Here is a 15,584-nt window from a genome sequence, read left to right on the forward strand (position 1 = left end):
AGCTCTGCTGTAGATACCATGTGTCAGCTTATATGGAAGCACGAGGAAAGCAAAGCCAGCAGCCACCAGCATTGGTATTCTTCCATCCCACAGCCACAGGAAGGAACAGATACTGTAAGGCATAATTAGAAGGGCTCACAGAGATTTTCTTTTAATTAACAGCCCTCAGTGCTAAAAGGCAGGAAGATACTCCATGCTCTGAAGAGCTCAGAGTCCAATAGAGCCAATAAACAGATCTGCCTGGCTGAAGTGCAAAGAGATAAGAGCTGTAAAATGAGGGTGTGACTTTTCAAATGCAGAACGATGCAGCTGCTTAGCTCTGAGAAAACTGGGAGAAATTTGCCTACAAGTTTGCTTTCAAGTTCCTTTCCCATTTAGAAGCTTGCATTATAACTTGGAGCATCTGGGCTCTAGCAGAACCTCGTGTAAGCAAGAGAGAGGTGACAGGGAATTAGGACAGGGCTTGGAGCAACCTGGGCTAGTGGAAGGTGCCCCAGCCCATGGCAGGGGGTGGAATGAGATTGTCTTTAAGGTCCCTTCCAACCCAAATCATACTATGATTCTATCTGGTTTGACAGGAGGTCTCAGAGTCAAGCAGCTACTCGTAGGAGTCCAAGTCTTGACTGTTTCTGTGGGATGCTCTTTTTGGCCTTCACCTGCAAGGACACCTTATGTCTGGCATCCTAGATGAGGCTTTATATGGACAGAGCTGATTTGGGCATTCAGAGCTGCCTGGTATGGACAGAACCAACTCCTCAGTGAAACTCCCCAGAAGCAGGTACAAGGCTGTGGTGCTCACCTGCCTTTGAGAGGCAGTGATGCCCTCCAGCCTGTGAGTCCCATCACCATGAAGCTTCAAGGGGTTTTTTTTGGAGAAGACAGCTGAGCTATGATTAGTGAGGGGCTCAGAGAGGCTCTGGTGGCTCTCAGGATTAAAAATCCTTCAGGGAAGTTGTAGCCAGCATTGTGCTGACTTGAAAACAAACACCAGAGAGCAAGCTGAAATAAATGGCTTCGTCTGGCACTGCGTCTCCTCAGCCTCTTGTAGCAAATTGAAAGCTGGTTCCTGCATAATTCAACACGCATTACTGTGAACACGGATGTGTGTTGCATCTAAATAGAAGCAGGAGGCTTGTTGAAATGCCCTATTATTGTCAAGCGGCTTCTGCCGATGAGGTGACATTTGTAGCAGGTTTAGCAGATGTATGAGATCAGCAGCAAGAAGTGACGAGGCCACCGGATGAGGAGAGGGAAGACAGAGGAGTTGCTCTCCTCCCAGCCATCCCCTGAGAGCACAGGTGATGGAAAGGCTGACAGATTGAGTCCCTAATAGACACAGGGTAAAACACAAGCTGTTTCCTCTTAGCCTGGTGTGTTGGGGCCTTTTATTTGTGCCCCTGCTCCTCAGTCTGCCTTGAATGCTGCTGCAAGGACATTTCTACATGGCTGTGCCAGGCTGGGATGGAGATGGTAGAGTGCTGTAGGAGTTGGCACCTTCTCTCACACAGAATAATAGACTGATTTGGGTTGGAAGGGACCTTCAAGCTTATCTCATTCCACCCCCTGCCATGGGTAGAGACCCATTCCAGTAGAGCAGGTTGCTCCAAGCTCCATTTGGCCTGGCTTTGAACACTTCCAGGGATAGAGCATCCACAGCTTCTCTGGAGAACCTGTGCCAGTGCCTCAGCACCCTCACAGGGAAGAATTTCTTCCTGATATCCTAATCTAAACTTACTCTCTTTTAATTTGAATCCAGCCCCTCTTGTCCTGTCACTACATGCTCTCGTGTTTGTGATTCTCGCCTTGTGCCATGGTCCCCTGGCTGCTCTGAGAGCAGGTACCTGTCCCTGGGCAATGAGATGGGTTTGTCTCTGCCCCACATCCCCAGCAACCATGAATCTGGTCTGCTGTGGTCTTAGCACCACCTTGGATGGGCTCCTGGCCACTGAAAGGCAAAGCCTGTAACTGAGAGGTGTTATCCCTATTAGTTCTTAATTGGCCTTTGAATGTCTGGTTTCAAGTCACCATTTTCTGGAAGTTGTCTCCAAGCTCCAGTTTTCCAGAAGGATCAGGTGCCCTTTCATTCTATCACACTCCGGCACTGTGCCCTTGCTATTTACTGCAGGAGGGGATTTGCTTACCATGCCCAGGAAGGGATTCTAGCACCACTGAGCCCCTCCTGGAGCCAGGCAGGGCCCTCTCACTCTGCAGGGAGGATACTTTTAGCTGCCTCTCAAGCTAAGGTGATCAAGTTCTGCTAGGAAGCACCGTGGTGGTTCCAGGAATTGCCCTCTGAGGTGTAATTAAAGGCTGGGCCCCTCGCTGAGGCTTTGTAGGAAGATTGGGTACAGCTTGTGCTGCCCACAGAGCAGTGGTGACACAGCCTGGGCTGGGGCACCTGGAGCTCAGCTGACAAGTCCTAGGGACAGTGACAACCTGCACAGAAGCCATCCCTGATAAAAGCTTTGGCAAAAACATCTCACTTACCTAAAATGCCCCTTTTGCAGGCACTTGTTGATGCAAGGTTCAGGTTCTTGTTGATGCAAGCTTGGGGTCTCTCATAAGTTGTGTCCCACAGGGCTCCATCCCCATTCCACCCTGTAGGAGCTGGGACACCAGGGTTCTCCAGCTGGCTACTCCAGCTGGCTGACCAAGCTTGGATAACTTGAGGTTGGGATGTTCTAGGCCACAGATGTCCTTTCTAACCCTTCCTGCCTCTGATTACTGATGTTCCCTGCATTTCCAGTGAAACAACCCTGCAAACCTCTCACACCCAGTTTTGGCTATTCCTGTTGTGCAGAGGAAATCCCATTTTATATCCCTCTCCCGGGACTGATCCCTGCTCACATCTCCTTCCCCAAAGAAGAGCCCCAGGTCCCTTGGGGCAAACTTGCCCTGCCCTTGCATCCCTCAGGGATCTGCTGGAGAAGGGCAGAGCAGGGAGGAACATCCCTGGAGCAGTGCTGAGCGTCAGCCCCTGCCCATCCATCTCTGCATGCAACAGGTGAACATACTTCGAAGGCGTGTGCTCTGAGCCTGCCAGATCCTGGTTATTTTAAGCCTGGAGAATGGGAGACATTGGCCACTGAGGCACAGAGTTTGGGTTTGCTGCCAGGGGACAGCAGAGAGGACTGGGCAGGAGCTTAGGGTACAGCTCTGGGGGGCAGGAGGAAGGTGTAGCAACATGGTCTTCATCTGCCCAGCCTAGGAGAGAGGTTTGCTGCAGCTCAGCTGTGGTGAGGAATGGCCTTGCAGGGGGGAGAGGTTACACTGGTGTTGGTGTCTGCTTTGCCTCTGAATCCAAACCCCCTTCCCCCTGTGATCCAGGAGTGAAGTAAACACTCCTCCTCCGATTTGGAAACTGCTCTTTTAAGGACATGGAAGGAAAATAATTGTACGATCCAAGCTGCTAGATACCAGCAGGGATTATAGTGGGAGATGTGGAAGGGCTCATACATCCTTGTCCAGAGAGGTAAATCCTACATACACACACATAGCAGCGAGCTGTGCCTTCAGCAGGGTTAGACAGGCTCTTCCAGTTCCTAATCACAAGCCCACTTGAGCTGTTAGCAGTTCCTTTAAACAGGGATTTGGTGTGTTTAGGCTGACTGTCCTCCTTGAGAGCAGATGGTTTGTGTTACTGGATTATATTTCAAAGGAAAAGGGTTTTCTCTTTCGTTCCCTAATTTCCCCTCTGGTGCTGGTTTATCGAGCTGGAAGATGCTGGCACAACCCTTCCCTAGGCTGGAGCTGCTTTGGTTCATCAGTCAGTGTGATGGATATTGGGGCTCAGCACTCCCAATTCCTCGTTTGGAGCTTGCTAAAACTATTAAAATCCATTTGGTGGAGAAGCCAAATCACTTGTTTTCCCTGTGACTGATAACATCCACTTTGGGGGTGGCAGGGAGGCAACAAGACCCTTTGGCTGTTCCTCCAGCCTCTCCTCTCCTTGCTCTGCCTTTTCCAAGCCTTTTCATCTCCTTTTCTTGGCAGCCCAATGACCCAGTGACGAACATTTGCCAGGCAGCAGACAAACAGCTCTTCACCCTGGTGGAGTGGGCCAAGAGGATCCCCCACTTCTCCGAGCTGCCCCTGGACGACCAGGTCATCTTGCTCAGAGCAGGTGAGTGGGATCTGTCCCCGTGTGGGCTCTGGCACATCAGCTGAAAACCAGCCCAGGTTCATCTCCCAGATGAGTACTGGGTGATTTAAACCCAGGGAACTATACTCTGCCTTCCTCCCCAACTGAGACTTGAAAGACCAAGCAGGCTTGGGCCTCCATGAAATTTCATCAAACTGAAATGTTTGATCCTAATTAAAAGCAGAAAAGGGAGAAAAATATATCACCCTCCTTCTCCCACCCACCAAGATGAAAATAAAATTCTCGGGACTTATTTTAAATTTCCTTGTGCAGCAGGGGGGCTGCAGGAGCAGGATTTGGGAAGTGGAAAGCAGTTTTGTGTAAAAAAAAGGTCTTCCCTCCTTGAGTGAATTCAAGCCCCTGCTGCTGTACAAAGATCGTGGAGGGCAAGACATCAAGAGCAGAGCTTAGTGAGGATGTGTTTTAGGCATGAAGCTCTTTGTAAGCCAAAGACTTTGAAGTCCCTGGTAATTTTAAAAGTTCCTCTTGTTTCCCCAAAATTCACTTTTGGAGGGAATTCAAGAGGAGAGAACCCTGCAGAGTGAGGCTGCTCTCTCTGCACCCTTCAGGCCTTGGGTTAGGGGTCTCTGTAGACAAGATGCTGCTGATCCACCTTGAAATCAGCATTCCTGGCTTTTTACCATTGAAAGTGTGTCCCCCCAAATAAATGCCTATGGAATTGGGGCAAGAAAGTGCTGTGAGAACCAAGTACAATGTATTGATCTTAACACAAAATGTAGGAACTGGCAGAACTCTCCTGGTCCAAGGTCCAGGTTCTTTCAGGAGAAAGTATAATAGGACTCAAGGTAGGAAGACGATGGGATCAGTGTTTTCCTATTCCCAACACACAAACACTAGCTGCCATTATGTTTAATAGGGCTGACTGGCCTAAATGAATGTTTTTTAACACTTTCTGCAATTTTGATCCCTCTCACAACCCTCTCACACATCCCTCTCACATCCTCTCTGAAATGCTTGACCTCAAAGGTTTTTGCTTGTTTAAGTCACACCATTTCCTGGTGTATGTTTTCCACTTCTTTTACTGAAAGGAGATTTTTGTAGTCACATTTCATCTAGTGGTTACAGCAATAGTTTGGGAATGGAGAATTTGGGAGGTTATTTGTGCTGCAGACTTGGCCAGGACTTGTGTCCTCCCAGGATGACTCCTGCAGCTCTTCTGGATTTGCCATGGATATGGGTATTGCCAGAGCTGGCTCTGGGCCCTCTCTGGAACATACAAAATACGTGGTTTTGAGGAGGATCTCCAGAGCCTCTTTTGAGAGTGGCTGAGCAGGGGAAACATCTCTAAAAATCCTTGAGGGCTTTCTGCAAATACCTCAGGGAAGAACTGCAGTTGCAGGTTTTCCTTTCTCTTTAGAAAACACCTAATGAAAGATGGACAGGAGATTTTCTGACCTGATGTTCTCTCCCTTGTGCTGGTGCTTGTTATGACTAACTGCAGGCTGACAAACTGGAGGAGCCACTCCATGGGCAGGAGGAGAGGGGCTGCAGACTCCATCCTATCCCAGATTTCATGATGGTTCCAGCCCCATGGCTCTGAGGTTGCTGGGCAGCTCTGATGAGCTCCCTGCTCCAAACCTCTCTGCCAGGGCCTCAGATAACCTCCCCCAAGTCTTCTAACCAGTGGCTTTATGTATTATTGAGTGGGGAGAGAGGCCTGCTGAGAACAGCTGCCCATGAAATATTGAAGTATTAAAATTCAGCTAAGAGCGTCAGTCAGGTTCAGTCATGCATCCTTGGAGGCAAGAGAAGTGGAGCACACAGCTCTGGAGGAGCAGTGCTGGATGGGCTGGCAGGAGCTTTCCTCATATCCTGAATCATTTAAAAATCTTCCCTCTCTGAGCTTATTGGAGGAGAAAGAAACCTACCTGACTGTTCTTTAAGCCTGTTGTCCTTGGGTTTTCTTGTTTCCAAGCTTGCTGTGGCTGAGACAGGAATAACCTGATGTTTTCCCTGCACTAAGGCCAGGCTGGCAGAGGATGCTGAGCATTACATCTCTGCAGCTGCAGTTTGGTTTATAGGACTGGTGGGGAAACCTGGCAGGGAGATGGAGTGACATGATGGTCACTGTGCTGCCAAGAGGCCTTCCCTATCCCAGAGGAGGCAAAGCATCCCTGGAGGCTGCAGCCACCTTGTTTGATGTTGCACAAGTCAAAGGAATTTGCTCTGCTCCTCCAGAGCTTGGGCTGAAATGCAAAACTCTTGGGGTAGATGTGTTTGGTCTCTAACTTGAATTTGCCTCCTGTGGTTATACCTGTTTTTTCATGCTTGTCTCTGTCTTGTCAACAATTTGGGAGTGCTCCTGTGAAAGCATTGGGTAGAAACAGGTTCCCCATTTCAGCTGAAACATTCCAGCTTTGTGTTAGAGTAATTCAGCTGAAAGATGCTGATTGATCCAGTGGAATTAGCCCAGTTTGGACTGGATGTTGTTAGCCAGTTCTGGTTTCTGTTGGTTGGAGCTGCATGTGGAGCTGCTGTGGGTCTGTGTGTGATGACTGATGGGAGAAACCCACAGCACCTTCCCATGGGTCTGGCTCTGGGAGTTCCTCTGCATGCAGGGAGCATGGTTTCTGCAGGATCCTGGTGCAGTCTCACATCTTCTCCTCCGTCCTCCTTGGGTTTGAGAGTGTTGCAATCCCTGTGAAAGTGCCAGGCCTCACCCAGTAAATAGCCAAATAAATGTTCCCGTGATTGGGGTGGAAACATCCTGTGGCCACTTAGGAAAGAGCGAACTTTATTCCTTGTCAACATTAATTCCTAATGGCACAACCCATGGCTGCAACAGTAGGTAAACAGAGCACACAGGGACCTTGTATTTCTTCCAGTCAGTGAGACAAGACATGTTCCTGTGGCAGCAGAGGTGAAAGATATTGTTGTGTTGCTTTTCCAGTCTGGGAAAAAAACCTAAAGCCAAATATCCTGATGTTTCTGGACCCTGCCAAGCAGCTCTGTGCTCTGCACTCCAGAACATGTCCAGGCTGGGTGAATCAGCCTCGTGATGGGTGTTGCAGAAGACTTCTCTTGTCTTACTGAAGATGCTGCTCCTGGTTGGAAGTCACCAAAATTTCCACCCTTCAGACTTTGCAGTATTTTCTCTTGTTGTGGCTGTATTTCAGGCATTCTTGAACTCTGCTGGTGATGGATTTAAGAGGTGTTGGATTGGGAAGGGGAGCTGGAAGGCAGGGAGGGAGGTCACATCTCCCTTCCTTTCCCTGTAACTACATCTGGGCTCAGATTCTATGTTTCCTATATCCCAAAGTAGCATGTCCAAGAGGTAATAAGACTAAAAGCTGATTTCCAGGCAGCTATGAAAGCAGTTAGCAGAGCAGTCATGGATGTGGGACACCCCTGTGCAGAGAGCAGAGGGAATCCCTCCCAGTATTTACATGCAGAAGCAACAAACCCCCAAGACAGAGTTTCATGGTCCCTTTTACAGAGCTGAATAATGGTGAATGAACTCTTGTGCCCTGTTAAGAGCCTGAAAATGAGCCCAATTAGCTGATAGCAAGCACTAATAGGTCTGGAACTGCTTGGAGGCAGTGGGTGAGGGCAGAGGGAGCACAGGGCTCCACACCCACGCGTAGGTTCACAGCGAGAGGAGCAGGCAGAGCTGTTTCATGGTTTATAGAGGAAACTGCTTCCCTTATTAGCATTATATTTTTAGTGCATTTGTTTCTTAATGGTTTTTTTCCTTCCCTGACATCCAGGAAAAGGCTGGCTCCCTGCTCCCTTCCCATATCCAGCCACATTCCTCTAGCAAAGGCAGTTCTTGAGCACTTTACTCCTGGTTTTAGCACCGGGGAGGTGATGCTTGCTGATTCCCAAACACACTGAGTGTGGCTCTAACCTGCAGCTTTGGTTGTTTTCTCCTCCCCAGGGTGGAACGAGCTCCTAATCGCCTCTTTCTCCCACCGCTCCATAGCTGTGAAGGATGGGATCCTCTTAGCCACCGGGCTCCACGTGCACCGGAACAGCGCGCACAGCGCAGGCGTCGGGGCCATCTTCGACAGGTGGGCAGAGGGAGGGATGGATGGATGGATGGATGATGGATGGATGGATGGATGGGTGGATCCATTCCAATTTCAGGCATTGGATGGATCCATTCCTATTCCAGGCATTGGAATGTGCTGCCCAGGGAGGTGGTGGATTCATCATCTCTGGAGGTTTTCAAGATGAGACTGGATGTGGCACTTGGTGCCATGGGCTAGTATCCACAGTAGGGTTGGACTCAATGATCTTTGAGGTCTCTTCCAACCTGGTTGATTCTATGATTCTGTGGATGGTGAGGATTGCATCTCACCTTGTTTGGACAGCCTTATCTCTGTCTCCACACCAAACTGCCTCCATTCCCCATGTTGAACCTGCTTGAGAGGTCAACAGAGTTGTGTTGGCACATGGACAGAGGAGCCAAGGATGAGAGTGTCCATCCCATGGTGTGCATGGCAATGCTGTGGTCCTTGCTGCAGGCAACATTAAATTCACCCCTTAAACCTGCAAAACCCAACAGCCTGAAAGAGGGAGAAGGCTGCCCAGTACAAATCAAAGCCTCTTTCATGGGGTCCAGATGCCTTCTAATATTACGAGGAGGCCACTCCTTCATTCCTTTTCATCTTTAATTGGACCAAGACGTGATTTTATTTTCACAATGAAAAGGCACCAAAAATGCTCAGCAGGTTCCACATGCGTATCCCGAGGGCTCTTTAATCTTGTGCTTTGGGAAAGTGTTTTAAAGCCAGACTTCCAGGGTGTTTGACCCACAGTGTGGCTCCAGACGCTGCTGAAACGCTGATTTCTCTGCCTGAGACTCATCTTGGGACGACTGAGCTGAAACCAAATCACCTTTTGCTGCTTTGCTTTGTGAGGAAATTGTTCTTCAGACCTGGGTGACATCATTTGTTCCTGTGAGGTCATAAGTGCAAGATCATGACTTTGCTGCAGGATCTAACATGAAAAACTGGGCAATCAGTGGAAAATATTTCAAGACCAACACCTGCAGCAGGAGCGAAGGGAGCAATAAAAATTACCGGCAGAGGAAATTACTTTTAGATACCTGTTGTTTTTTTTTTTTATTATTATTATTTTTTATTTTTAGGCAGCTTTCTCAGGTGCCAAATCCTCTCAGTGAATGGATGAAGCCAGTTTTTATGGTTTCTGTTGTATCTCACAGGAACTATTGATGTTCCTAATGAGCTATTTTTGAGAGAGGAGGAAAACGAGGCCACATCCTTGGCTGGTACCATCCCCTGACTTCATTAAGGGTGACCAGAGCACCTCATTGCTGGCTGACACCTGGGTGTTTTCATTTCTTTTTAGCACTGACACCTGTGGTTTCTTTGTCCTTTGCAGAGTACTGACAGAACTCGTCTCAAAAATGCGAGACATGCTGATGGACAAAACAGAGCTGGGCTGCCTGCGAGCCATTGTCCTCTTCAACCCCGGTATGTGCTCTTCCCTCTTCTCCTCTTCCCTCTTGGCTGATGCTCTGTCCTTTAGGCTCTTTTTTTTTTCCCTATAAAGCTCCCTTGCAAATAGCCAAAGGCACCCAATTCCCAAGGGCAGGGCAAGAAGGAAGGGAGGCAAGGATGAAAGTAGAATTAAGTGCTGCATGTGCATCTGCCACCTAAGTAGCATGTCCTGTGCAGGTCAGGGATGGATCTGGATCCATTCCCAGTGCTGCTCACCATTCCTCCCTTTCTCAGAATCCCACAGTGGCTTGGGATAGCCACCCCCTTCCCTCCCTGCCCTCACAGGAGCATGGATTGTGCCCAAGCACGGCTCCTTCCCTGGATTTTCCCACCAAAGCCAGGCCAGGCCATTTCAGCAGGGTTTATTGCTGTTTCTTGGGTTTGTTTAGCTTCTTGACTTGTTTTTTTATTCCCCCCCCCGTCCTTGCAATCAGCAGTAATTTATTGTCTGTAATTTGGGATTGGCCGTATATGGTAAAAGAAGGGGAATCTGGAGAGGTTCCCGTGGCACATGTGCTTGGGATATCGATTGCTTGACTGTCCCTTTCACCCTACTAAAAACAGATCCTTGCCATGTCATGGGGACCTGCCAGAGCTTCTTGTTTAGTCCCACCACAGGACCACATGCTGGAGGGAGAAATCCCACAAGCCCAAAGCTTGAGGGGGGCTTAAACCCTTTAAATGAGGGTATGGGACCACTGGAATGAGCCAAAATGGTTAGGGTAAAACAGCTTTGTAGTCACAGGGCAAATCTTAGAGGGTTTTAATACTCCCCAGGAGGTGTGGGGTAGTGCCCCAAGTACCCAGGGCACAGACCCTTCATCCACCAGGTGATTCTGCCCCTGCACTCGGTGCTGGTGAGGCCACACCTTGAATCCTGTGCTCAGTTCTGGGCCCTTCAGGTCAGGAGGGACACTGAGGTGCTGGAGCAGGTCCAGAGAGGAGCAGCGAGGCTGGTGAAGGGACTGGAGCACAAGTGCCATGAGGAGAGGCTGAGGGAGCTGGGGGTGTTCAGCCTGGAGAAGAGGAGGCTCAGGGGAGACCTTATCACCCTCTGCAACTCCCTGACAGGAGGTTGGAGTCAGGTGGGGATTGGTCTCTGCTCCCAGGCAACCAGCAGCAGGACAAGAGGGCACAGACTCAAACTCTGCCAGGGGAGGTTTAGGGTGGATATTAGGAAGAGATTTTTTACAGAGAGAGTGATCAGACATTGGAATGTGCTGCCCAAGGAGGTGGTGGATTCACCATCCCTGGAGGTTTTTAAGGTGAGACTGGATGTGGCACTTAGTGCCATGGTCTAGTAACCATGGTAGGGTTGGACTCGATGATCTTTGAGGTCTCTTCCAACCTGGTTGATTCTATAATTCTGTGATTCCACACTCTGCCCTAGTCTGGTTGTGCTGGGAGGGATGGAGGAGGCTGGGGATGCACAGGGAGGTTCTTGCCTGCCTGGAAAGCCTGGAGAATTTTGGCTGATGGTCCTTGTGCTGTGTTTCAGACTCGAAAGGTCTCTCAAACCCAGCAGAGGTGGAGGCATTGCGGGAGAAGGTGTACGCGTCGCTAGAGGCTTACTGCAAACACAAATACCCCGACCAGCCTGGCAGGTGAGTTACCTGTGCCCTGTCCTCCTGCAGCCTCTCCCCCCCCAACAAAACCCCCTGCAAAGGATGCTGCACAGATCTGAGTGATGTCCTTGGGGTCACCACACCTGCAAACAGGTGCTGAGTCCTTTCCATCTCTGTTCCCTTGTCTGCCGGGAGTGAACATTAAACCCTTCTACCTGCTTCAGCTGTCAACATCCTTAGAAAATCCTTCTGTGCAGTGCAGAGAGGTCTTTATTCCCATGCCAGTAAATCCATCACAGCCAGGCCAAGGTGGGCAGACCTGAGCAGCTCCAGCTCCCACAGCCACAGCAGTGGGATGAGCACATGGGAGAAGGGGTATCATTTCCCTTTTGGCAACCACGGAGAGCAAACCACAGCGAAAATAAGACTCACATGGAGTTAATTTTCAGTGGCAGATGAGCATCATTGCTGGGAAGTGAAAGCCTCAATTGATGCTCTTTTCTCCCCTCCCTGCCTCCCCCAATCCAGCTGGGAATGGGAGGGGGAATTAGGAATGCTTTCCTGGACTGCTCCAGAGCTGAGTGGGCGCATTTTCCCAGTTACAGCCTGAAGCTGGCAACTGCCAGTTAAGTTACTGACAGTTTCTTGAGAAACCAAGCAAAGCACTGGAAACTGCTACTGGTGCATGAATACTGGGAAAAAAATACCCCAAACAACTGGGATTTGCTTCACACCTGCATTCCTGGTCTTGTGTGTGTGGATGGATAAGTCAAAAGAAAGATGCATTCACAGCAGTGAATGCAGTGGGCAGATCATGCCCTCAGAAGTGATGTTTGGACTTATTTTCCCCTCTTTTTGGGTACCAGTGTACTGGCAGATGAAGAAAGAAGTGGGTTTCTGGGGTGTTCATGGTTGGCTTGTGGCAGGGAGAGAGGATGAAGGTGCCATTGGGTGTGTTTGACTTGTGATGAGGAGGGGAATTGAGGGATGAGCACGGTGCATGGAGCAGGGAGCCTCTCCTCTCCCAGGTGGTTTGTGTGGACCCCAGGCCAGCTCTCAAGCTGACTGCTCTTCCAGAAAACATTATTAAATTGCATTCCCAAAGCAAATTCAGAGCCAGAGCCTGGATTTTGGCTGTGCTGGTGTTGCAGAGATGCTCTGTTCCCCTTGGGGCAAGCAGCCAGCCATACCTGGCACAAGGAGAGCTGCCTTGGCAATCATGGCCAGCAACTTCCCTGGGTTATTCCCTCAGTGGGATGAGCTCTTTGCATCACACAGTGTCCACAGCTGAGCTGTGCTGCTCTCTCACACACTGCTGGCTGCTGTGGGCTGGGCTGGGAGTGGGCAAGGGGCTGGCACAGGGACAGCTCTTCATCTCCCAAACCACCCCCAAGCTGCTGTGCATGACTGAGCACAGTTGCTGAGCCACCAGTCAAAACCAGTTCCCCAGGGCTCTGCCTCGATGATCAGTGATGTGTAAGGGAGTGCTTTAGGTCCGGAAGCTATGCCAGGGGCTCTGGAGTTTAATCTCTCACTGGCTTTGAATGACCTTGGGCTGGGAACCTCCTTGTGGGTGATCCTCACACTGTTTGGTGACCTTAAAGGGTTTTGCATGCTGAGGGATGTCCTGAAAGCTGTGACTGGGCACTGCTGACCTTACTCCATCTCTTCAGTGGTGCAGAACAGTGGTGGAATATTCCCAGGTGGCTTGGGAGGGTTAACTCGTGGGCTGGGAATCTGGAGTTGCACAAGAGCTCAGTGCAGCTCTCAGGAACTCTCTCCATCCTCGGGCTCATGGCACAATGTGATCACCATCTGGGGCTGGAAACAAGTTCTTCCTGTGGTTGAGCAAACTCCTGCTCAAGCCATGCTGGGTGCCTTTCCCTGCTCCACACTGCAGGAACTTCCCACCACTTCAGGTGCCCTTTGGAGTGAGGCTTCAGCCAGGTCCCCAGAGCCAGCAAGAGCTTGTGAGCACCATGTAAACACCAAGAGGGAACTTCTCTGCAGCAGCAAGGCAGCAGGAGGCATTCCTAGGAAAAATCCAGCCATGCTCCCCCCACGCAGCCCCTGCTGCTCCACAGGGAGGGCTCAGTGCCTACGTGACACCCAGCAGCCACAGGGAATCAAGAATCAGGGCTCTTGTCTCCCCTCCTGGCCCCAGCCCTGGCACAGTTGTGCTCCAGGCTGGTTATCTCACAGTTAAACATATCCGAGGGCTGGAGCCATCATCTGGTTTGGTTTAAAGTGAAACTTCCTGAATGGGATGGTAGGACTGATTTGTTTTTCCTGGCTCTGCTCCCACTGTTCTCGCCAGCTCAGCAAAAAAAAAAAAAAATAGGGAGAGGGAACTGTGCATGCATGTATAATATCTGTGTGTTTGTGCCTGTCTCTTGTGTTGTGTGTGTTTTCTGGAGACTCCCCTCTCCTTCAGGTCTTTTCTTATGTTCAAGCCCTGATTTTGCATCAGGAGAAAGCAAATAACCACACTTCTGGCCACTGAAGGGTTTTTTCCTCTGTTGGGAGCACTCACACAAGGGCTTCCTACCAGGAGGTGGTACTGGGAGATGGCATCCAGCAGCACTTGGAGTTGCTGCCTGCACTCCAGGGCTTGGGCAGACTGGATGAGAATACCCCTGGGTGCTCTGAAGCATCTCCACAGCCTCCTGCCACCTTCAGAGCCCAACACACAGCAGCATTTCCCAGGCATGGCTTGTCCCCATCCCCTGTGGCTCCTGCAGCGCTGTCGGCTCTCCCCAGCCCCCCTGGCTCTCCCCTGCCTGGCCATCCAGCCCTCCTGCCTGTCCTCCTGCCTGTCAGCTCTTGCCTGCACGGCAGGTGTGACCTGACAAGTGTCTCTGCCTGGCAGGGCAGGCTGGGGAGAAAGGCCTTTTGTTCTGCTGGGGTTGGTGGAGTCCTGTACTGGGCCTAGAGAAGGGAGCACTTCATGTCCGGGATAGTTTGCAGTGCTCTCTCCAACTTTTCCATCAAAGCCCTTGTCTCCTTCCATTGGCTTCATCCCTGAGGTGCCTCCAGCCCAGCTCTCAGCTGGGTTTCTGCTGTGGCAGCAGCCCCAGGGGTGGCTGGTGGAACTGGCCAGGAGGTGCCTAATGCCTGCAGGAAAGGAACATCGCTGAGCAACTCCCAGCTAACCCCACTCATCATCTCCTCCAGCCCTTTCCCAACTGTTTGCCCTTTTCCCTGACCAAAGACCAAACTGCTGAAGCTGCTTGCACCACTGTCTGTGACAAGGCTGACTCAGTGGTCCCTCCTCCCTGTGGCTGCAGCATGGGGACCCCACAAGCATCTCAAGGTGCTCACTGAATGGTGATGCTAGTGGTGCACCCCAGTCCAGGGCTGACCTTGCATTCCTTGTTTACTCTTCCAGCTCAGCTATCAGCACATGTTTGTTGTGAATATCCACCATGGCTGCCTGAGCTTCAAGGCTGGGGACATAATGAGTGATTTCTCTGCACAGCTCTGGGTGTAACTTTGGTAGCAAGAGATTGTGTCTGACTCCCAGCACTTCTGAGCACTTTGGGGCTGGGGCAGAAGTGGAACTGCCAGTGGGGATGTCTGACCATGTCATATCTCCCATTCCCCAGGTTTGCAAAGCTCCTGCTCCGTCTCCCAGCCCTCCGATCCATCGGCCTGAAATGCCTGGAGCACCTCTTCTTCTTCAAGCTAATAGGCGACACACCAATCGACACCTTCTTGATGGAAATGCTGGAAGCTCCTCATCAAATGACTTAGAGAACTGCTGCTGGGTCAGTCCCATGCCCAGCCTGGGTCCTGCAGGACCCTTTTCTCTGCTTTCCTCTGCCACCCCAGCCCGTCCCTCCTCCTCACCCAGCGCTGGAGGCACCGTCTGATCCGGGGTGACTCCCCACCGTCCTGGCCTCCTCGTCGCCTTCACCCCTGTCCGTTTGCTGTCACTGCTGCATCTCCTCCAGACCTGCTCGCTGGTTCCCTGCGCTAGCTGTAGAGAAGTGGGAGCGGAGAGAGTTTGCCACCCCCTGCCCCACGCTGTGCCATGAGTTTTGGGGTGAGCCACCATCCTTGGTGGGGCTTGGCATCCCCTCTGTGCTCCCCCCACCCCGCCCCGGGGTAGGAGTGGGATTTGGGGACAGTCCCAGCCCCCCCCTTGGGGCAATGGGGTTTGGACAAGCCAAAGGGGAGTGGTTGGACTCGCCGGATTGCAGCTATTTTCAGAGGATGGAGTTTTTTTGAAAAAGAGAAGAAAAAAAAACCCAACAAAAAAAAAAGAGAAAAGCTTCTATTTTTGGTTTCTAACTATTCTTAGTAGTGTCTCTCGGTAGTTACTTTGCGGAGGGAGAGGCCTTGCCCCGGGAATGAGTCACCCGTGGCTGCACAGAGCCTTCTCCTTCCAGT

General features: G+C 50.8%; 1 protein-coding gene across 1 annotated transcript in view; it reads left to right on the forward strand.

Moving 5' to 3' along the window:
• Positions 1-15,046, forward strand: part of LOC103800836 (retinoic acid receptor RXR-alpha) — a 31,093-nt gene extending 16,047 nt beyond the window's left edge. The window contains exons 5-9 of the mRNA XM_009073225.1: positions 3,994-4,123; positions 8,040-8,172; positions 9,509-9,600; positions 11,126-11,231; positions 14,798-15,046. Coding sequence (XP_009071473.1) covers positions 3,994-4,123; positions 8,040-8,172; positions 9,509-9,600; positions 11,126-11,231; positions 14,798-14,945 — 609 coding nt within the window. The 3' untranslated portion in view covers positions 14,946-15,046. The remainder of the gene's footprint in view (positions 1-3,993; positions 4,124-8,039; positions 8,173-9,508; positions 9,601-11,125; positions 11,232-14,797) is intronic.
• Positions 15,047-15,584: the final 538 nt, after the last annotated feature.

The sequence above is a fragment of the Acanthisitta chloris genome, unplaced genomic scaffold (assembly GCF_000695815.1).
Source record: "Acanthisitta chloris isolate BGI_N310 unplaced genomic scaffold, ASM69581v1 scaffold26574, whole genome shotgun sequence".
Classification (NCBI taxonomy): Eukaryota; Metazoa; Chordata; class Aves; order Passeriformes; family Acanthisittidae; genus Acanthisitta; species Acanthisitta chloris.